We start from the raw sequence: 19,723 nt of genomic DNA, 5'->3' as shown, positions 1-19,723 counted from the left end.
GTAACATCTTCAGTACTCCATGTCTACTAATGAAAATATTAGGGTACCATGACAAATCCCTTTCAAGCCTACTGAATCAGACAGAATTGTGTGCAACCTCCGATTTGGTTCCCAAAACCCAGACTGTGCTTCACACAGTCTGGTTTTAGGGGGTAGACTGTTTAAATCCATATCTATTGAACCCCTGATTCAATCTCACTGCTTCTGAACCTCAAAGTTGAAGCAGGGTATGAAGATTACAGAAAATATTTTCTTGTATTTATATTTGCATTTAATTGGCAACACAGTAGTTTCGGATATCGGTGGACTCAAAAGTGTCGGTAATACTACTAGGTTAGAATTAAAAAGGTCCGTATCACTTACTTTCGCTAGCCCTCCCCCAGCCCTAGTCCTGCCCTTCCCTGCCCAGCCCTGCCTGTCCCGCGCACCTGCGCACACCCGGAAGCGGCTCCTCACTCCGCGTCTCTTCCCCTGCTCTCTCCTAGGAGGCGAGGACATGACCACGCTCCCCGGTACCCAACCGCCCGACGCCTTCTTCTCCAAACACGCCCGCTCTACGCTGCGCACCGCCGCACACGCATCGCACGAGCGCACCTCGTCCTCCGCCTCCAGCTACACGCACCACCATGCGGCTGGCGCTGCCGAGAGCACCACCTCGCCCGCGAAGTGGCGCTACGTCGCGGACGCGCACGGCCTCTTGATCGCCAAGAAGATCCGGCAGGGCGAGGTCGAGCTGCGCGATCGTACCATCGTCCTGTGCGGCATTAAAGCCAACGTCCGTCCAGCTCGCTTTGCGAAGCTGAAGGCCATCAAAGACGCGAAGAAGCAAGCACGTCCGCCCACTTTCCGGAGCACGGTGCACATATCTCCTCTCCCTTCTGTTCTGTTCGTCTCCCCTCTATCCTCAGGCCCTTTCTCGAGACAGCTCGACCAGCTCGACACTACGCCCTCTCTCACGCTCTCCTGTCAAACTGCGCTCGAACTCGTGCGCGTCTCACCGGTGCCACGCACCCACATTTGGCAGGATCTACACGCATGCACACCCTGGCCTGTAGCCAATGCTCGCCCGTTATGTGTCCCACCGGCACCACGCACCTGCCTTTGCGTGGAACTACATGTGCGCTCGTCTTTGCCTGTATCTCACGCCTGCCCGTGCGCATCCCCTCGACATCACACCCGCCCCCTTGGCCCCTCAAACGCAACCACTCGGCCTCCATGACCCCTTCGACCGATTCCGCCTCGGTGCCGTTCCTTCTCGCGCCCCCGCCGCGCCACACTTGCGCTCTGCGCCCGTGCGCAAATCATCTCAAAAATCATGCCGCACGCGCTTGAATGCGTCGACAAGGAGTGAGGAGCAGCTGCTGGTGGGGAGGTGAGCTAGGAAGGACGCGGCTGAGTGGTGCGAGGGTACATACCTTCTGCCCTCGTCCTGTCCGCCCTTGCCACTACTCCCACTCTCCTGCTTCCCCCTCCCAACCCATTCGACACAAAAGCAAGAAGACTAGTTGATCGAGCGAGGAGAGCGGCCTGCGCTACAAATACTGACTAGTGACGAGCACGAAGGTCAAGGTTCGACAGGGAGTCATGGAAGCCTTGCACATAAGATGAGGATTAATCCCGAATGGAAGTAGAACTCGTCGCAGGAGTGTAGCGCAACATTTGCCACCCTGAAGTTATCGGCACCACTCAAGCACCGCCAGACACGCCGCAAACCCCGAGGAGAGTCGTCTGGAATCGTGAAGCTTTCGCCTGCAATGTTCTGTATAGCCGCATTTATCATACTAGAGGGTGGAATATGGTGACGAGAACAACGACAATTCCAGAACAATCGAAAGAGGCGAATGAAATGCTAACCAAAGATTCCGCATGCGGCCTGTAGGCTGTCATTCATCATGGCACAGTAGATGCAGATGAGAAGCTTACGATGACGCTGAGCATTAGCGAGGGATCAACGCAGAGTTGCACTTTCCCTGCGTCCACCGTTGTCATGTGCGGAGGTAGCTGTCGCTCGTAGACAGCTATGGCGCCTACACATCTCCTCACGATGCAGATCCGTTCACTCGGTGCTAAGCAACTGGTAAACTGAGAGCTAAACGCGGCGAAGGGCATACTCCCGATCATGCCGAGTGACATGCTATAAATCGTCAGCAGACTCGATTCAATTCGATTGAACGCTGCGTGCATTCTGCCACATCGTACACACACGCTGGTCCGTTCATAAAGTCATGTCTGCTCGTGAGTCTGCTTGCTCAGCGGAGATTCTACGCTAATATGGACGACCCCAATTTCTACCACTAGGACCTCGTTGTCCCACTCAAACGGTCCGGCGCGCGAAGCGACGGACTTGCCGTGCTTGAGAGAGTCGTCTGAGGATACCGATAATGTTCTAGTTGTCCCACGCGCTCTGTCTCGTGAGAACGAGGGCAAAGATCGGTGCGAAGGTGGGTGCGAAGGGACGTGGAATTGCGATCCCGGGCGTGCGGCCGAGGGCACGGCGACAAGGACAGCGACCTGGACTGGCCCCGCGTCGGCGCATTGCTGAAATGGGGTTGACTGATGGAATTCAAGCTGTATGGACTCGATAGAAGACGAATGGGCCTCGGATGGGCGCAAGTGCCTCCATCGGAGGAAGCCGGGCATGGTGAACTTGAGGAACCGCCTCATTCTCCCTCCCGATAGATTCGTCTCGGCAGGTATATTTGAGATGGTCGACTGGATTGTTGAAAGTGATGTTCCACGAGGAGGATCCACCAAGGTCGCAGAGGTCGGCTATGATGAATCTACATAAGACGACTGGCAGAATAGGAGACTGTTGAGAGACAAACTGCCAGGGACGCCCACTTCTGCGAGCGGGCCTTATCCTCGTCCAGAAAGACCTCGTACATCCTGGGCTTCTCGCCAAAGACTGACTGATTGGCGCGTGAAGGCGGGGAAGGCGGGACATAGGTGCCATTAGCGATAGCCGCGAGGATAGCTGTGCGCTGGCGTCTGCGGAGGAGCGTCGATCGGAAGACGATGGTGGCTGATACGGTGAGGAGCAGGACAAGAGTAGCTGTGAACGAGAGTGAGCATCAGTCGGTCGGACATGAAGGAGTAGAAGGCATACCCAGGAAGGTGTAGACTAATTTTGAAACAAGCGAGTCCTTTGATCAGTGCACTCGAACGAAGAGATGGGAGGTTCAGGGCGCACGGTAAAGCGAGGAGGAAAAGCCTGAATCAGAGCCGGTCTGACCACCTGCGCCTATACTTCCAGGATCGGGTAGAGCGCTGGAGGGAGCCGGAGGAGTGAACGTTGCGAATGTAGCATCAAAAGTACCAGAGGCCGGGGAAGAGGTCGTCGTAAGAGACGACGAGGTCAGTTGTGAGGCGACAGTAGACGACATGGGGAGGTCAGTGGTGAAAATCAAAGCAGGTCGTGAGACAGCAGGCTAATAATACAGCAGCAAGGGTGCGCCGTCGTCGTCGCGGACGGCGGTGTGCGTTAGGAACGTCATCGGGGAGTCGTAGAAGAGGACAAGGAGATGCGAGAAACGGGTCGGGGTGGGTGAGGATCTATAAATGGCCTGGAGTCCGGTCATCGCACGGACAATGGTGGGTGTGCGCCGAGCTCGCTGTCGAACACGCCGAGCTCACCACGTCCGAGAGAAGCACGGATACGTCGTAGACAGCGTTCAGCAGCCGCAAGGCGCCGCCGGTCGTTACGATATTCTTGAGGGCAAGGATGCAGCCCTGCGATCTGGCAGGGTCGTAGCGAGCATGGTGAGTGCGAGTGGGCGTATTTTGGCGCCGGCACTGGTCGCATGGGCGGCAATTTTGTGCGTGGAGGAGCCCGTCGCGGACGGGGGGCGGGCGTGGAGGTCTGCTCTCGGGTGCGGCGCGCATGGGGACTGGGGAACGTGGAAGGCCCCGAGCGCGCTAAATGTATGCAATGAGGTGATTTTATTGTACGTTGTCGGACGAATCCAATGGCTATATGATCAGGACTTCGGATATGTGCTCCTAGCTTGCGTGCTTGAACAGCTGATGTGACCTGTGCGAGACTAGGAGTGTCGTCGAGGTCAGTGATGATGGACCGGGCAGGTAGTGGGGGAGAAGCTAAGGTAGTTGGGCAGCTGGGCTGTCGGTAGACTGATATCAAGGAGCTAGCTGTGGAGACACTGTCCCAGCAGGATGTTCGCGCGGAGGGACTGGTGGGAAGAGAGACAACGGCGCACCTTCATGACGCTCGTCCTGCTCAGCGAGTGTGCATGCGTCATGGACGGACATCCTCGTCGTCCATGCCCACCCCTCTTCCTAGCCCATCTCTCTGCCGCTACCGCTGTTTCCTCTTGCTCTTGCTCTGCCGCCAGCGAGTTAGACTAGGTCGAGGGCGGGATGGTTGACGAAAGAGAGGTCGGGCGTGCGCGGGGTGGAGTGTGGGGCCTCGGCGATGAGGCAGGACGATGAGGCAGGACGATGGAGGAGTGAATGAGGGTCGACAAGAGGAGGGGCCGAGAGGTCGTGCGTGCATGAGGGGCTGGAAAGAGATGTGTGGACGCAGATGTTGGTCGCAGGCGAAGATAAATGCGCGGGCCCAAGTGGTCGAGGGGGTTAAAGGCACTTGGCGGCGGGCGGGTGTGTGCTAGAGGAGACGGGTGTGGGATCGACAGGACGCGTGCGGGTGGATGTGGATCGCAGGCGAAGGCGGGTGCGTGGCGTTGAGGGGTCGCATGTGCACGCATCAGAGGCGGGATTGACTATCGAGGAGGTCGAGTGAGCGAGCGGGCATGGCATCGAGGAGGCCGCAGAGACTGCGAGCAAAGGGCGGGCCGAAAGGACAAGAGCGGGTTGTACGGACCTTGATAATGCTCTACCTTTGTCTTCCTAGCTCATCTCTCTACTACCTCACCCTCCTCGTCGACGCACTGAAGCGTGCGTGGCATTCTCTTCGCGATAATTTGTGCGCGGGCGCTGAGCACAAGTGCGGCGAGAGCGGGGCAGCGTGGAGGGTCCAGGCGACGCACGAGCGTGGGCTGGAGGCGATAAGCGGGAGGGTACTGAGCGGCGCAGGTGTGTAACGTGGAGAGGAAGACACGCGTGCGCACATGGACTCGAAGGCAGGAGCGTGAATGTCAACATCAACGGTGTAGAGATTCGAGGGTACTAAGTATGCGACGGGCGTGGGCTCGAGGGGACGAGGGAACGTACGCACGCGGCTTCGGATCGCAGGCGCAGGCGGGTGCGTGCACTGAGGGGGGACGGGGGCGGGGAGGGGCGAGGCGTGGAGAGGCTCATGGCGGAACGATAGGGCGGGCAAGAGTGGCGTCGAGCATGCACAGGGTCTTGGCGGTGACACGGTCTGGGACGTCTGGACGAGCGACTCAGGCGAGGAAAACTTCGACTTCAGCATGGAGATGGTGCTTTGCGCGGCAACCTGTCGAGCGTGGAGCTTGCGCGAGGGCTCCAGCAGAGATTCGAGCCAGGAGGCAATAGCATTAATACGCTCCTCAGACATGGAAAGCGTTAAAGGCTGAACCGCTTAGAGTTGAACAGCCTGGAATTCTGACGCGTGTATACATCGTTAATGTCCGCACTAATTCTCATGCCTGCTTAGCAACGCAAAGAGAACTAAGCCACAGTCTGAGTGCTCAGCAAATTTAGTGGAACATCAGGCGAGTTTGCTAGTGCAGTTGCACGGGATCCACATGCGCACGCAGCCGCTCATCCAGAGCGCGATGTCTGCGTCGCGCTCGAGCATCCAGCTTGTCACTAGGCACTGCGCAGTCGGTTATGCGACTGGAAAAGGGCGGAGGACGGCGGCGGGGGCATGATCACGGGCAGAGACAACTCGCCGTATCACTGCGAGGACGCGGACGTGCTGAGCAGCCGAAAGAACTTAGCGTTGGAGCAGTCGTTCGACAGCGGCACTGGACTTGCGAGGTGTGCAGTCAGCGGTAGGCCGACAACGAGCGTGGCTTCCAGATGGACGACGAGAAGACAGATGGAGAGATGAGCATGGGCATAGAGATGGGGACAGGGATGGGAATGACAGAGAACACGCTTCCGAGCTCGACGTCGAAAATGCCGCCACGCGGAGTCAACCCTGTCCGAGGTTGCATCGTGGGAGTGTCGCGCATGGCTTGGACCTCACTGAGCTTGTTCGTGTAGTCGCTGAGCTCGCGCAGGATGTCGTTCCCCCGCTGCGCCGACGCGGGCGGGAGGTTGTTGTGGCAGACGGCGACGATACTGTACACGATCTTGATGATCTGCGTGAGGTTCTCGTTGAGCGTCGGCGAAGGCGTCAGGGAGCGGCCACCGGACAGAACGCTCTGGATGGCGTAGACGCTCGAACCGGTCTGCGCCTTGAGGTAGGGCTGCGAAAAAGCGTGAGTGCGGGGGTGAACGACGCACGATACGAATTTTACCTTGAGCTCCATCCAAGCGTCCTCGGAGCCCTCCGCGACCTCCGAGTCGTTGCTGAGCACGCCCGTTGTGCTCCCCGTGGGCATCTAACCAAAAATCGGCGGCGGCGAGCGGCCCGCGGAGCTCGAGCGCTCCGACAACGCTTTGCGGAAGCGGCCATCGCCCGACGAGCGCCCTGAGAATGGCAGACGCCTCGACGGCGACTCGGCCGAGTAGGGCGGCTGCTGGCTGAGCAGATTGGGCTGCAGCGGGTAGTGGGCCTCCTCTGGACGGTCCACGCGCCTGTTCGAGGCCGACGACGAGCTCGCGCGCTGCACAGGCACCGCCGGCTTTGCCTCCTCGACCGAGTACAGGGTGGGCGAGGACTCGTTCGATGCTGATGCCGGGGCGAGCGTGTACTGCTCTAGCTCCTGTTTGGTCGCCCTGCGGATGGACACCACGCGCCCGATCTCAGTTACCACAGCCGAGACGTGGCTCGCGGCGTGCGCCCCCAATCAACTAACTACCCTCCAAAAATGAACCACACAATCTATGTCGTCGCATGAGCACCTATCGCGAGCACAAAGGGCTGCGAACGTACCTTCAAGAGGAACCACTGTCCTCGAACGCGGTCGAGTTTACGGCGATCGTGTCGTTGAAGAGCGTCTTGAGCGCGGGTGAGAGCACCTTGTTGAGTTGCACCTGATCGAGCGAGAAATCCTGCACGCGCTTGCAGTCGTCCGACGTGTTCAGGTCATCGACGTTCGAGCGCGCCTTGTTGTCCTCACATTGCCGCACGAACTTGGAGTGAACGCCGACGGAGCCGGCGACGATGGTCATCTCGTTTTGCGTCAAGGTACCTGTCTTGTCCGTGCAGATGACAGATGCGTTTGCCATCGTTTCGCAGGACCCGAGGATGCGCATGAGCAACTTTTCCTGTGTCATTCGCTTCGTCGCAAATGCAAGTGCCAACGTGACCGCAAGCGGTAGACCTGCAAGGCGTATTCCGATCAGCATATATGCACCTGATAATCATCCCAGGGACAGACCTTCAGGCAAAGCGACGACGACGAGCATCACAGCAATAATCAAAATCTGAACAAATGCGATGCCTTCCTCGTTCGTAGTACTTGATAGGGAACATCCATTAGCTGTGCGTGGAACACCATCAACGCACAAAAACGCACCGGACGGATTCACCGGTGCCAAGTTGGACGAAGAACCTAATCATCAAGGCCATGAACAGGAGCAAGCCCGCGAGAGCGCCGACCTTGGCAATGACCTCTGCCAAGTCGTTGAGCTGGAGCGGGGTGTCTCCCGCGTCCGTCCATAAAGCTGAATTCCGGGCTCAATGAGAGGAATGAACAAAGTAGAGAAAAAGAAAACGCACCCATCATGATTCGACCGTTGAAACTCTTCGTGCCGACGGCGATGACGACGTACGAGCCGACGCCATCGAGCACTTTGCTCCCGTGATAATGAAGCGGTCCGTGTGCCCTAGCAAATACATCCCCGACGGGCGCGCCTTCTTCACGTTTCACGTCTCCGTCGGCACCCTCATGACCGGCTTGCTCAACGTCCGACGCCGCGGGACTATCTTCCAACAGCCGCTCGTCGTGAATGCGTATACACTCCTCATATGAGAGCTTCTTGATCGCGTCCGACTCGCCCGTTGCACCAACCTTGTCACACCAGACATTATACCCAGACAGGAAGATGCCGTCGCAGGGGACGATCTCGCCAGGCTCAAGAAGCGCCACATCGCCGACGACGACCTCGTGCACGTCCACTAGCATCTCGACGCCACCACGAATTACCTTGACCGCGCGCTCCTCCTTCTCTTTGAGTGTCTTAAACTGCCGTTCCTTCTGCTAATCGTTGACCGACCCGACCGAGACGACGATGACGATCGCGACGATGATGGCCACGCCCTCGACCCAGTCCACAGGGGAGTCGTCGCTGGCGCGCGGCGTGCCGAAGTCCTGGAAGCAGCCCAGCGCGAGCGAGACGATCGCCGCGACCGACAAGAGGATCTACAAGCGCCCGATGATGGCAACCCCCATGTGAGTGGGCGCGCGGACAAAACAGGCATAGCCAATCAGATACGCACCAAGACCTTGTCCTCAGCACCAGCCACATCAAAAGCAGTAAGCTCTTGCTTTTTCCTTCCAGGAAGCACGTTATCACCGTATACGCGTTTCCGAACATCCCATACGCTTCGGGCGTACTGCCTGACGCGGACTGTGCAGCATCACTCAAGCTGGCTGTGCTCTGGAGTCCCTTGATCTCCCCGCTGGGCTTTGTGATGGTGATGCTTGGGACTTGCTCCTCTGAACCTTCTTCAATGTCCCTGCTCTTCCGAGTGCCTTGCACAGGTTGCGACGCGTGATCGGGCGGGCCCGCCTTGGCCGCGAGGTTTGCCGCACCCAGTCCGAGAGTCTGGTGAGTCCCCAGGCCGCGCAAAAGACCGTCGACACCGCCCAGGTCCTCGAGGGCCTCGATGTTCTTTGGATCGAGGTGGCTCGCGAGCTGGAAGGGCTTGAAGGCGAACGGTGCGGGATCCTTGTTCGCACTTTGCTCGAGCTCGATGGCGGCGAGGCGCTCGACCTCGCGCTTCTTCTTCCCCTTTCCCTTCTTCTCGGGCTTGGGCGCAGGAGGGAGGGCGTTGGATGCGTCAGTATCGATGCTGTCAGAGCCTTCCGGGGAGCGCGACGTGGGGCGAAGGCAGTGAAACTTTTCGACAAAGCTGGAGCGCGAGCCGGGGCGGGAGCCGCTGTCGGAGGCCGAGTCAACGTGTGTGTGTGTCGGGGACGCGAGCGTGCTGGCATCAGAGCGAGCGGTGAGGAGGGGGCTGAGAGCGATGTTGGAGGATTCGCCGGTGTGGTCGGTCTCTGTCTCGCTGCCACTGATGGAGCTTGTGAAAGTGGCGTTGCTGCCCTTGCGGCGGTGGCCGGAGGCAGAGGGCGAAATGAGGCCGAGGGACGAGATGCGGTCGTGTTCGTCTGGCGGTTTTTGCGGGGCTGGGTGGAGGTCGCCCAGTGGACGTAGGTGCCGGAGTGTGCAGAAAGGATAGGGGAGGGCGGGACGTTGAGGAGGGGCGGGTCTGAGCGGTCTGATCGCTCAGACAATGGGGAGGACGGCGAGGGCGAGGACGGGGCCTCGAGGGAGTTTCTTGCTGTCCTGAGGATGGGTTTTGGGAGAGAGAGAAAGCCGGGCTCGGAGGGTGAGCGCGTGCGGTTTGGCTGGACAGGAGGGGCCTGAGAACGAGATCGTCGAGGGGGATTTTGTGCTGGTCGTCGTTGGGGGTGAAGAGGTGGAGGTATTCTGTGGAGCCTGTGACGGCGATGGAGGGGATGTCGTGGGTGTTGGTGGGCATGGCGTCGAGGGAGGAGAGCGGGAGAGCGGGCGTAGAATCAATCGGGCGTACATTCTGTCGACGGCGGGAGCGTGTAGGATCATAAGGTTGAAGGTGCTCCAGCTGGCGTAGCTTTGAGAGGGGTGCGCCAATTGAGCGGGAGAGCGGGTAGGGCTTCGAGTAAGCAAGCGTACGGAGAGTCGAGAGGATCGAGAGGATTGATCGGGAAGAGCGCGATACGGATGAGCGGGCATGGCGTCGACCGAGTGGAGCGGGAGAGCGGGAGAGCGGGCGTGGTGTCGAAGGAGGAGCGGACAGACACGATGAGAGCGAGAGGGATGCGTGTGCAGGGAGGGGCTGGTACGAAGAGAGGCGACATACCTCATGGATATCCTCGTCCTCCGTCCCTTCTCGCTTCCAAGCCTGTCCTTCCGCCTCCGCCCTACCTTAGTGTTGTTGTTATCATAGTTATCGTCGTGGTCTTTGGCGCTCGGACGGTCGCGATGCTTGGCCCGTCATCGGGCAGCGTGAGCGGGGAGGGGCGTCGGTGGAGCAGGACGCCTCAGCGGCGGAGATCGTGGATGGCACCGGGAAAAGAGACGGTGGCGAGCGTGGGCGTAGGTGTGGACGAGGTTAGAGGACGAGGCAGGGATGGGACGGATTAGGATCTGCAGACAGTAAAAGTAAATAAAAATAAAAATAAACGTCAGTACACGCCTTCGGCGATGCTTGCTTTCTCAGGGCATCGGCGGAGGCCCATCGTCCCGTTCGCAAAGTTGAGTGTGTGGAAGAGAGGGCATCGAAGAGTAGGTTAGAAATGTGCTCACAAGACTAGTCAGATTGATGCTTGTCCCGGTTTCGCAATCCATTGTTGCGTGGGCAGCGGGGAGACATGTTGTCTGTGAGAAGCTGGACCTGGTCGAGTCGAGAGCTGGCGATCACGGTCGGGTCAGCGCAGGTCAGCGCAGATCGACGCTCTCTCCACAACTTTCGCCCACACGTCGTGTGGGTGAATGGGGCCATGGTGTAAAGACATAGCCTCTTCTTTAGGAGAGGAAGAGATGGTTTGCAGGGTCGTGATATACATACAGAGAGAGAAAAAAAAATCTAACTACAGGTAGAAGGGGTACTTGAAAAATAGCTAAGAGTGGGAGCGCGTATATATGCGCACAAAGCATGTGAAATCAGTTGCTGATAGTACGAGTGGGAGAGTATGTCAGATCCTCTCATACCGTGTGTGTCAGGGTGCTACAGAAGGCGGTTGGAGCGTGTCGCCATGTCCCACCCATACTCAAACTCAATGTCAACATAATGGAGACTCACTGTGCAAACAATAACGATCCCTCACTTCTTCAGCGACCAATCTACCTCAGGCCAGCCTAGCTGCTCCCACTTGACGCTGCGTCGCAGTGCGGTGACGTTCCTGATAGACAAGGTGTGCTGTGTGCATGTGCGGGATGTACTTCTCGTGGCGCTCGAACATGTCCAGCACTCACTTGCGTTCTGTTTTCCCAATGCATGCTCGGAGCCATTTGTGATGTTGCAGAACGTGCTAAGGGCAGGTGTGTTGCCGGCGAAGCCGGCGGCCGTGTGTAGTCTGCGGCAGCTGGCTCGCCACCAAGCCCAAATTAACCTTCGGCGAATTTGGGCTTGGTGGCGAGCCAGGCTGCCGCAGACTACACACGGCCGTTTTTGCACTTTGCTAGACTTGTCCACTGCGGAACCCTCAACATCGAGCTTCTCGACCGCGTGCGCGAGCCGTGCATCTTGCGCAACTCGTCCGCTGTGGATTGTTTGATGCCAAGCATCACCGACGCGCGCAGGCAAGGGCAGTGGGAGGGGTAGAGACGTGGGGAGAGATAGAGGGGCTGGAGGATGAGTCTATATGACGCTGTACAGCTGAGCTTGCAGGACCGCACGAAGAAGTGCAGGGTGGGTGTGGGGGAGAGGGTGGTGCGCGCGCATACCTTCTGGAACGCGATGCGCACCGCGTCTTTGCAGCTTCCGCTTGAGGCAGAGTGCGGCGCGGCGCACACGGACTGGAATGCGCTCGCTTCCCTGCGGATATCGCAATTCCTTTGGCATGAGCGTGGGAATTGATCTGGGGAGCAAGAGGGGAGCCGGCGGGGACGACAAAACAAGGGCGTAGCATCAGAGCACTTCGAGCAGGCAAATAGGCGAGAGGTCGAGTGCGCATGGGGTCTCTATAATAACGCAGAACGAGAGAGGGCGGGCAGAATGACTGAAAATGTGAAATATATGTGAGGAGGGGAAGAAATGAATGTGCAAGGACAGGAGGATCGATGATGTCGACAGTGGAAGGGGTCGAGGGGTCGAGGGTGGGGGTCCTGGGTGGCAGGCGTATATGGAGTCGAAAGGACGACCATGCGTGGGTCGAGCGGAGGGACAGGTGTGCAGGGGAAGACTGGCGCAAGGAGAGACGACGACGTACCTTCATGACGCTCGTCCTTCTCACGAGATGTTGGAGGGCACTGTGTGCCGACACAGTCGGAAGTAAAACTCCGACTGTGTCCGACACAGTCGGACTGTGTGCCGACACAGTCGGACTGTGTGGCGCGACAATCAACGGACTGTGTGCGGCACGGCCGGACTGTGTGGCGCAGATTCACCGCCAAATCTCGGACTGTCACCGAGAATCCGGACTGTGTGGCGCTAAACTAGCGCCAAAATCCGGACTGTGTGCGGTCTCGGCCGGACTGTGTGGCGCAACAGAGAGACTGTGCACAGTGTGACAACAGTGTGACGACTGTGCACCCGCAATCTCCCGACTGTGTGCCGCCCTTTCCCGATGCTGACTAAACTGTGTTTCCGGGTTGCAGAATACCCTCAACATCACAAACAATTACATATCTCTGGATCCCCTCATCCAAATGCTAAAATTAGGGCATAATTTGAAAGGTAGTGTATGTGTGGGCATTTTATTAGTTGTGCAATGGAAATCAAAGGACAATTGTGGACTGGAGACTCGGTTTTTTGAAATTTTCCTTCAATTCTGTATTTTGTCTGTAACATCTTCAGTACTCCATGTCTACTAATGAAAATATTAGGGTACCATGAAAAATACATTTTAAGCCTATTGAATCAGACAAAATTGTGTGCAACTTCGGATCTGGTTCCCAAAACCCAGACTGTGTGAAGCACAGTCTGGTTTTAGAGAGTAGACTGTTTAAATCCATATCTATTGAACCCCTGGTTCAATCTCACTGCTTCTGGGCCTCAAAGTTGAAGCAGGGTATGAAAATTACAGAAAGGATTTTTTCATATTTATATTTACATTTAATTGGCAACACAGTAGTTTCGGATATCGGTGGACTCAAAAGTGTCGGTAATACTACTAGGGCTGTGGGGAGCCTGGCTGCCGCAGACAGCACGCGGCCGTTTCTGCAACATGACTTGTCCACCGGCACTTTTACGCCGCGTGGAGCGACTGGGCGCCCTGGACAGCGCGCCGCCAATTCTCGTCCTGCTTTGTCCTGCAACCAAGTGTCGACATTGAGCTGATCCGGCATTGTTTCAAGCGAGTCGTGGGTGGATGGAGAAGTGGGATGGTCCACAGGGCTAAGCGTGGTGGAGGACTGGGAAGGCGAAGGGTATGAGCGCGGAGGTGTGGGAGCGCGCGAGAGGCGAATTTGGGCCTCTTGTCGTGGTGCAACAGGTGGCGGTCGAGCGCACTGGGTGGCGGGAGTGCGTGGCATCGAGGGCGGGAGTGCGAACAGTCGAGGGTACGCAAGTCGAGGGAGGGGCGGGCGGATGAGAGGAGTAGTCGGTCCACACATGCGAGGAGGAGCCAGGGGGCTGAGAAGACGAATGCGTGGGGGTTCGAGGCGTGGATGTCGAGGGAGGGGCAGGCGGAAAGGGCGATAACAGGAGGTACATACCGTCGTACCGCTCTGCCTGCTCGATGAGCGTGTGTCCGTCACCATTGTCCCGTCGCTCCACCCTCGTCTCTCGACAGCCGCTGTCCCTCCTCTGCCTCTATCACCATCTGCTCCTTGTTCTTCTCTTCAACGTGCTCAACCTCGCGTGATAAGATAGTCGCTTTGCTCCATGCGCCGTGAGACAGGATGGGCGCAGAGCAGTCGTTTAAAGAGAATGGCACTGACACGGATGTCGTGGATGTTGATGAGAAAAGAGAAAGCCGTGGAGATGGAAGAGGGTGTGGAAAGAGCGTGGAGTGGGTGCCCGGAGTATTGCAGCTGCAAACTGTAAGAAAAAACGCTATCAGCAGTGCGCACTTTCTCTGAGCATCTGTTGTCTGCTGGCGTCGTCGAGAGCATGCAGAGGAAGGGTTCAGAAGAAGAAAAAGCTCACTAATGAAATCCAAAATGTCCTGAGAGAGCAAAGAGACCTCGGCCGAGGAAGCGTGTTGTGCTCGATGTTCAAATGTGCGGGGAGGATCGACGCGACGCGACGTGGCGGCGTGCTTGATCACGAGACGTTGGAGGGCACTGTGTGCCGACACAGTCGGAGGGAAAACTCCGACTGTGTCCGACACAGTTGGACTGTGTTCCGACACAGTCGGACTGTGTGCCGACACAGTCGGACTGTGTGGCGCGACAATCATCGGACTGTGTGCGGCACGGCCGGACTGTGTGGCGCAGATTCACCGCCAAATCTCGGACTGTCACCGAGAATCCGGACTGTGTGGCGCTGAACCAGCGCCAAAATCCGGACTGTGTGCGGTCTCGGCCGGACTGTGTGGCGCAGCAGAGAGACTGTGCGTGGAGTGACAACAGTGTGACAACTGTGCGCCCGCAATCTCCCGACTGTGTGCCGCCCTTTCCCGATGCTGACTAAACTGTGTCTCCGGGTTGCAGAATACCCTCAACATCACAAACAATTACATATCTCTGGATCCCCTCATCCAAATAATAAAATTAGGGTATAATCTGAAAGGTAGTGTATGTAGGAGCATTTTATTAGTTTTGCAATGGAAATAAAAGGAAAATTGTGGACTGAAGACTCGGTTTTTTGAGGTTTTCCCTCAATTCTGTATTCTGCCTATAACATCTTCAGTACTCCATGTCTACTAATGAAAATATTAGGGTACCATGACAAATACATTTTAAGCCTATTGAATCAGACAGAAGTGTGTGCAACTTCGGATTTGGTTCCCAAAACCCAGACTGTGCTTCACACAGTCTGGTTTTAGGGGGTAGACTGTTTAAATCCATATCTATTGAACCCCTGATTCAATCTCACTGCTTCTGGGTCTCAAAGTTGAAGCAGGGTATGAAGAACACAGAAATTATTTTTTTGTATTTATAGTTGCATTTAATTGGCAACACAGTAGTTTCGGATATCGGTGGACTCAAAAGTGTCGGTAATACTACTAGGTATGAAGATCACAGAAAATATTTTTTTTGTATTTATAGTTGCATTTAATTGGCAACACAGTAGTTTCGGATATCGGTGGACTCAAAAGTGTCGGTAATACTACTAGTCGGACTGTGTGCGGCACGGCCGGACTGTGTGGCGCAGATTCACTGCCAAATCTCGGACTGTCACCGAGAATCCGGACTGTGTGGCGCTGAACTAACGCCAAAATCCGGACTGTGTGCGGTCTCGGCCGGACTGTGTGGCGCAACAGAGAGACTGTGCGTGGTGTGACAACAGTGTGACGACTGTGCGCCCGCAATCTCCCGACTGTGTGCCGCCCTTTCCCAATGCTGACTAAACTGTGTCTCCGGGTTGCAGAATACCCTCAACATCACAAACAATTACATATCTCTTGATCCCCTTATCCAAATAATAAAATTAGGGGATGATTTGAAAGGTAGTGTATGTAGGAGCATTTTATTGGGTTTGCAATGGAAATCAAAGGACAATTGTGGACTGGAGACTCGGTTTTTTGAGGTTTTCCCTCAATTCTGTATTTTGCCTGTAACATCTTCAGTACTCCATGTCTACTAATGAAAATATTAGGTTACCATTAAAAATACATTTTAAGCCTATTGAATCAGACAGAATTGTGTGCAACCTCGGATTTGGTTCCCAAAACCCAGACTGTGCTTCACACAGTCTGGTTTTAGGGGGTAGACTGTTTAAATCCATATCTATTGAACCCCTGATTCAATCTCACTGCTTCTGGGCCTCAAAGTTGAAGCAGGGTATGAGGTTTACAGAAAGGATTTTTTCATATTTATATTTACATTTAATTGGCAACACAGTAGTTTCGGATATCGGTGGACTCAAAAGTGTCGGTAATACTACTAAGGGTCACAATAGCTCGGTATGGTACATGATTTTCTTTGCAGCGCTGCATTCGCTGTCGGGCCTTCCCGTTTGCTGCAAATTGACAACTGTCGTGTGCAGACGACCGGCCTCATTCACTACTACCAGAAGCACCGCAAGGAGCGAGTGCGAGGCGGGTCGCAATGGCAGCACGGGGAGCAAAGCGGGAGCCGAAAGGAAGATGACGTTTTCATAGACGAGAGACGAATGCAATTAACAAGGAAGGAAGCGACACAGCACGTTGCGGAGCTCGACTTTGTTCAATGACCCGCACGGTTTCATGGATAACCCCCGTCTGTTCCTCCTGAATAATGTCGTGCCCCAGCCCGCGCCCGACTTCGAGCCGTTCAGCCACCCGCTTGCGCACACAACCTGCCTTGTGATGGCGTACTCCGAGTCCATTGGGGGCTTGTGCCCGACGCACGACGAGGGACTACCCAATCAACCACAAGCAGATCCTCGTCATTGAAGATGGGATGGTCGGGGGCACTGATCGACAGCCGTTGACAGTTACTCTTCTATCTGCACTCGTCCTCAAGTATTCTTTCCGCCTCTAGCGTGCTCCACCGACACATCGGCTGGTTCCAACACAGGTATCCTTCAATTAGACATGATCCTAAGACTTCTTTAATAATTCTTTGCCGTCACGCGGTTGTGAATATGCACCCTCGCGCCCACGCCGATAGATCTACGAGCTCTTCAACTCGCACTGGATCACCCAAGCACCGCATTCTGCTTTGGCCACTACGACGACTCCATCTAGGAGGCCCTCCTCATCGCCTGCACATAGTCAGGTCATCACCCAGACTAGCATCCGTTCTATCGACGTCTCTTAGCGGTAGCAGGGTGCGTCGTGTTCTCTCCTTCTCGCACTTTTGCGCTTCCTGCTTGTCCTTTTCTTCCTTCCATCCTCCTCCAGACACTGACACCTGCTGTAGACACGCTCTCCGTCTAGACTAAGCCCGACGGCATCGACGCGCCCTTATCTTCGAGGGCGCCGAGGTATGGCAGCCTTTCATCCTCGAAGCACAGCGCATCTACCAGACTGGATCCAGTTAGTTTCCTCCCTTCTCTCCCCTCCTATCCTCATGTCTGCTCATCCGCCCCTCACACCTGTCCTCATCTGTTTGCGACCTCAGGCCTCGCCTCCCTCTTTAGCAGCGCCGACGGCATGCATGTGCCTGCGACCATCCAATCATATTGTCCTCGGAATTTCCTGACATATTGAGACAGATGACCCCGAGTTTCCGACGCACAATGCAAACTACTGCCACTTTTTGCACAAGTCCGCCAGCTTCCAGGAGCAGATCGCGCTGCACGGCGCGAGCATGCAGAAGAAGGTGCACCACACCTCTTGGCTGCAGTTCTTCCAGGATGTCGTCATCGTGCGCATTCTCGATGATTCGATGTTCAACATGCTCAACTGCAAGCTGAGGACGACGACAACGGGCTGGGGACTCTGTCGGCTGTCAAGGAGAAGGACTCGATGACCATCGACAAGTGCACGCCCTCGCACAGGTCGCATCCTGCTCGCCGCCGCCGCCGCTCGTGCAGCGCCAGCACGCACTGCTCCTGCAGCAGCTACGCATAGTTTTGGTTGTACAACTTGGTGACGTACAACTATAAAGTAGATAGCTCATCTCCCCACCACCAGCTGCTCCTCACCCTCCTCGTCGACGCGCTCAAGTACGAGTAGCATGATGTTCGCGATCCTCCGTGCTCGAACGCGGAGTGTAAGTGTGACCGAAACTCGGGCGCAGTGGAGCAACAACGACGACAGAGGGACGTCGGAATCTCGGTGGTGCTCGCTTGGCGTCGAGAGGACGCATGGGCTCAAGGGAGAGTTTGATGCTTGATGGGCTCGAGGACGCAGGGTGGCAGTGGTGCGGACCATCGAGGGATCGAGGGAGCGTGCATGCGTGTGTGCCGTTGAGGTTGAAGGAGGTCGAATCTTGGGGCTAGGTACCGGATGTGTGGCATGAGGGAAAGAAGGTCGAGTGTCGAAGGGGTTGTGTGTATGGTCGTCAAGGAGAACGAGGGTGTGGTGTCGGAGCGCATCGAGCAGGCTGGCGGGGGTGGCGGAGAACAGGTGAGTGGGCATAGCAGATAGACAAGATGAGGGTGGGGGATACGGATGTCCGGGAGAGGGATAAACTGGCGCGAAAGACGGCGACGTACCGGCCTGCTCAACGAGTTTGCATCCATTGTGGATGTCCTCGTTGTCCGTTTCAACCCTCTTCCCAGTGTGTCTCTCCGCTGCAGTCGTTCCTTATCCTCGAGGTAGGGTCTGGGTGCGATCCGCGGGCAGTCGACAGTTGGGGATTTGAGGGAGTGAAGGTCGAGGGTTTTGAAAGGACGAGTAGGAGGGCAGGAGTAGTGTCGAGGAGACAAGCGTCGCCCCTGCAACACTCGCGAACCGCCCATTCCGGCATGCGTGCACCTGCATCCATCACGACGTTCTCATCGTCTATGCCCATCTGAGCTCCCAGCCCTCCTCATCCTCCGCCGCCGCCGCCTTTCCTCTTCGACTTCCTCAGCCACGAGCGCGGGATGGCCGACAAATGGGGGATTAAGCGTGTGCAGGGTCGAGCGTGTGCGGGGTCGAGTGTGTGTGGGGACTGAGGGGTCGCATCGTCAAGAGGACAAGGTAAGACGAGGATGTGAGGATGCGGGGTCGAGCGCGTGGGCGGTGTCGGCAATGATGCAGGATGAGGGAGAGGCGGGCGGAGGAGTTGACGAGAAGTCGGGCGTGCGTGCGTGAGCTGGAGGAGTCATGCGTAAACGAATGTGGGTGGCAAGCGAAGACGGGTGCGTGAGCTCAAGGGTTCAAGGGGGTAGAGGGCACTCGGTGGTGGGCAAGGGGCAGACGGAAAGGAGGAGAGCAGGAGTTACTAACCTTGGTAACACTCGGCCTCCTTCTTCCTAGTTCGTCTCTCCGCTGCCAGCGGCTCCACGGCCTCCTCGTCAACGCGCAGTAATATTCATGATGCTTTGTGCGCGGGCGAGGAGTGCAATTGCGATGGAAGCGGGGGGCGTGGAGGGACGGAGACGGTGTGTGCACGGTTTAGGAACGGCGGGGCCTCAACAGTGACGCTGGACGAGGGAGAGAGAACGAGGGGATGCGCGTACATGTGATAGCGGTATGAACCTCCCGCCACCGTCACCGCCACCGCCCGTGTTCGGCTGCTCATCACCGCCGCCACTGCCGGCATCGTCGGCGTTGGGCGTGCGCCCACGATCAGTCGATGAGAGAGGCGCAGCGTCGGAGGCGCGTAGGGGTCAGCATGGGCGCGACGGTGTGCGCGGCGTCCGCGCCCGCCTCCGTGTCGCCGCCGTGAGGGCCGAGAGGCACGATGCGGCGGTCGAGGTTGAGGCTGAGGTCGAGCGTAAGCTCGCGCAAGGAGGAGTCGTGGTGGTCGATGAGGCTGCCGCTGAGCGGCGCATGTGGGAGGTGGATGCTTGGCATGCGGAGCGGGGGGCATCGGTACGCCGGGCACGCGCTGGCGCTTACGGTTCTGGTCCGCGGACTAGTGACGCGTGAGCAGCGGCGTGCTAGGGAGCGGCAGCGAGCCGTCATCGTCGTCGTCGTCGTCATCCATGTTGAAGTACGACTCCTCCTCGGCCCCCTGGCGGCGGAGCTCGAGCGGCTGGCTGAGGCTGTGCGCACGTCTGTGCGTCAGTGTGAGCGTGAGCACGAACTGGAGAGCGCAAGAGAAGTCTTTCTGTGGTGGG

At 57.0% G+C, this 19,723-nt stretch overlaps 14 protein-coding genes across 14 annotated transcripts; 4 read left to right on the top strand and 10 right to left on the bottom strand.

The window, feature by feature from the left end:
• Window positions 1-229: 229 nt before the first annotated feature.
• Window positions 230-1,219, top strand: HETIRDRAFT_326832 (uncharacterized protein; the record flags this gene model as incomplete). Its single annotated transcript, XM_009552840.1, has 1 exon — window positions 230-1,219. The coding sequence occupies one exon, from the start codon at window positions 230-232 to the stop codon at window positions 1,217-1,219; it is 990 nt and encodes a 329-aa protein (XP_009551135.1).
• A 1,344-nt stretch (window positions 1,220-2,563) lies between these two features.
• On the bottom strand, window positions 2,564-3,383 carry HETIRDRAFT_421763 (uncharacterized protein; the record flags this gene model as incomplete). Its single annotated transcript, XM_009552839.1, has 3 exons — window positions 2,564-2,793; window positions 2,822-3,052; window positions 3,191-3,383. 3 exons carry the CDS (start codon window positions 3,381-3,383, stop codon window positions 2,564-2,566), a joined length of 654 nt encoding a protein of 217 aa, XP_009551134.1.
• Window positions 3,384-3,428: 45 nt separating this feature from the next.
• HETIRDRAFT_454888 (uncharacterized protein) lies at window positions 3,429-3,882 on the bottom strand (the record flags this gene model as incomplete). The annotated part of the gene is made up of 2 exons (XM_009552838.1): window positions 3,429-3,563; window positions 3,634-3,882. 2 exons carry the CDS (start codon window positions 3,880-3,882, stop codon window positions 3,429-3,431), a joined length of 384 nt encoding a protein of 127 aa, XP_009551133.1.
• Window positions 3,883-4,353: 471 nt separating this feature from the next.
• Window positions 4,354-5,494, bottom strand: HETIRDRAFT_454887 (uncharacterized protein; the record flags this gene model as incomplete). The annotated part of the gene is made up of 4 exons (XM_009552837.1): window positions 4,354-4,516; window positions 4,601-4,736; window positions 4,889-4,950; window positions 5,004-5,494. The coding sequence occupies 4 exons, from the start codon at window positions 5,492-5,494 to the stop codon at window positions 4,354-4,356; spliced, it is 852 nt and encodes a 283-aa protein (XP_009551132.1).
• Window positions 5,495-5,927: 433 nt separating this feature from the next.
• HETIRDRAFT_151958 (Ca-transporting ATPase) lies at window positions 5,928-10,759 on the bottom strand (the record flags this gene model as incomplete). The annotated part of the gene is made up of 14 exons (XM_009552836.1): window positions 5,928-6,353; window positions 6,391-6,825; window positions 6,906-6,931; window positions 6,996-7,373; window positions 7,431-7,510; window positions 7,569-7,716; window positions 7,772-8,252; window positions 8,274-8,414; window positions 8,492-8,546; window positions 8,576-9,401; window positions 9,535-9,910; window positions 10,118-10,182; window positions 10,338-10,404; window positions 10,652-10,759. 14 exons carry the CDS (start codon window positions 10,757-10,759, stop codon window positions 5,928-5,930), a joined length of 3,612 nt encoding a protein of 1,203 aa, XP_009551131.1.
• Window positions 10,760-10,767: 8 nt separating this feature from the next.
• Window positions 10,768-12,052, bottom strand: HETIRDRAFT_441921 (uncharacterized protein). The gene is made up of 6 exons (XM_009552835.1): window positions 11,704-12,052; window positions 11,570-11,617; window positions 11,325-11,342; window positions 11,233-11,298; window positions 11,060-11,176; window positions 10,768-10,984 (listed from the first exon to the last, which is right to left on the bottom strand). The coding sequence occupies exons 1-5, from the start codon at window positions 11,819-11,821 to the stop codon at window positions 11,106-11,108; spliced, it is 321 nt and encodes a 106-aa protein (XP_009551130.1). The 5' UTR covers window positions 11,822-12,052; the 3' UTR covers window positions 10,768-10,984; window positions 11,060-11,105.
• On the top strand, window positions 11,240-12,254 carry HETIRDRAFT_389246 (uncharacterized protein; the record flags this gene model as incomplete). The annotated part of the gene is made up of 3 exons (XM_009552834.2): window positions 11,240-11,303; window positions 11,330-11,338; window positions 11,422-12,254. The coding sequence occupies exon 3, from the start codon at window positions 12,018-12,020 to the stop codon at window positions 12,252-12,254; it is 237 nt and encodes a 78-aa protein (XP_009551129.1). The 5' UTR covers window positions 11,240-11,303; window positions 11,330-11,338; window positions 11,422-12,017.
• An 890-nt stretch (window positions 12,255-13,144) lies between these two features.
• Window positions 13,145-14,126, bottom strand: HETIRDRAFT_389243 (uncharacterized protein; the record flags this gene model as incomplete). The annotated part of the gene is made up of 2 exons (XM_009552832.1): window positions 14,069-14,126; window positions 13,145-13,960 (listed from the first exon to the last, which is right to left on the bottom strand). A coding segment is annotated over exon 2 (534 nt), but the record flags the coding sequence as incomplete, so codon positions are not given.
• Window positions 13,841-14,119, bottom strand: HETIRDRAFT_326618 (uncharacterized protein; the record flags this gene model as incomplete). The annotated part of the gene is made up of 2 exons (XM_009552833.1): window positions 13,841-13,960; window positions 14,069-14,119. Coding segments are annotated over 2 exons (171 nt in total), but the record flags the coding sequence as incomplete, so codon positions are not given.
• A 2,446-nt stretch (window positions 14,127-16,572) lies between the features above and the next one.
• Window positions 16,573-17,149, top strand: HETIRDRAFT_436397 (uncharacterized protein; the record flags this gene model as incomplete). The annotated part of the gene is made up of 3 exons (XM_009552831.1): window positions 16,573-16,837; window positions 16,930-17,045; window positions 17,131-17,149. The coding sequence occupies exons 1-3, from the start codon at window positions 16,652-16,654 to the stop codon at window positions 17,147-17,149; spliced, it is 321 nt and encodes a 106-aa protein (XP_009551126.1). The 5' UTR covers window positions 16,573-16,651.
• A 19-nt stretch (window positions 17,150-17,168) lies between these two features.
• HETIRDRAFT_411757 (uncharacterized protein) lies at window positions 17,169-17,861 on the top strand. The gene has a single exon (XM_009552830.1). The coding sequence runs from the start codon at window positions 17,320-17,322 to the stop codon at window positions 17,479-17,481; it is 162 nt and encodes a 53-aa protein (XP_009551125.1). The 5' UTR covers window positions 17,169-17,319; the 3' UTR covers window positions 17,482-17,861.
• On the bottom strand, window positions 17,657-18,210 carry HETIRDRAFT_389241 (uncharacterized protein; the record flags this gene model as incomplete). The annotated part of the gene is made up of 2 exons (XM_009552829.1): window positions 18,170-18,210; window positions 17,657-18,057 (listed from the first exon to the last, which is right to left on the bottom strand). A coding segment is annotated over exon 2 (228 nt), but the record flags the coding sequence as incomplete, so codon positions are not given.
• Window positions 18,211-18,451: 241 nt separating this feature from the next.
• HETIRDRAFT_454882 (uncharacterized protein) lies at window positions 18,452-18,766 on the bottom strand (the record flags this gene model as incomplete). Its single annotated transcript, XM_009552828.1, has 2 exons — window positions 18,452-18,609; window positions 18,646-18,766. The coding sequence occupies 2 exons, from the start codon at window positions 18,764-18,766 to the stop codon at window positions 18,452-18,454; spliced, it is 279 nt and encodes a 92-aa protein (XP_009551123.1).
• HETIRDRAFT_389239 (uncharacterized protein) lies at window positions 18,640-19,573 on the bottom strand. Its single transcript, XM_009552827.1, has 2 exons — window positions 18,888-19,573; window positions 18,640-18,753 (listed from the first exon to the last, which is right to left on the bottom strand). Exon 1 carries the CDS (start codon window positions 19,471-19,473, stop codon window positions 18,973-18,975), a length of 501 nt encoding a protein of 166 aa, XP_009551122.1. The 5' UTR covers window positions 19,474-19,573; the 3' UTR covers window positions 18,640-18,753; window positions 18,888-18,972.
• Between the last annotated feature and the right edge of the window lie 150 nt (window positions 19,574-19,723).

Source organism: Heterobasidion irregulare, assembly GCF_000320585.1.
Source record: "Heterobasidion irregulare TC 32-1 unplaced genomic scaffold scaffold_10, whole genome shotgun sequence".
In the NCBI taxonomy this organism is placed as follows: domain Eukaryota; kingdom Fungi; phylum Basidiomycota; class Agaricomycetes; order Russulales; family Bondarzewiaceae; genus Heterobasidion; species Heterobasidion irregulare.
The sequence above is the reverse complement of the archived record's forward strand: the minus strand, read 5'-3'. Positions and strand labels throughout refer to the sequence as shown.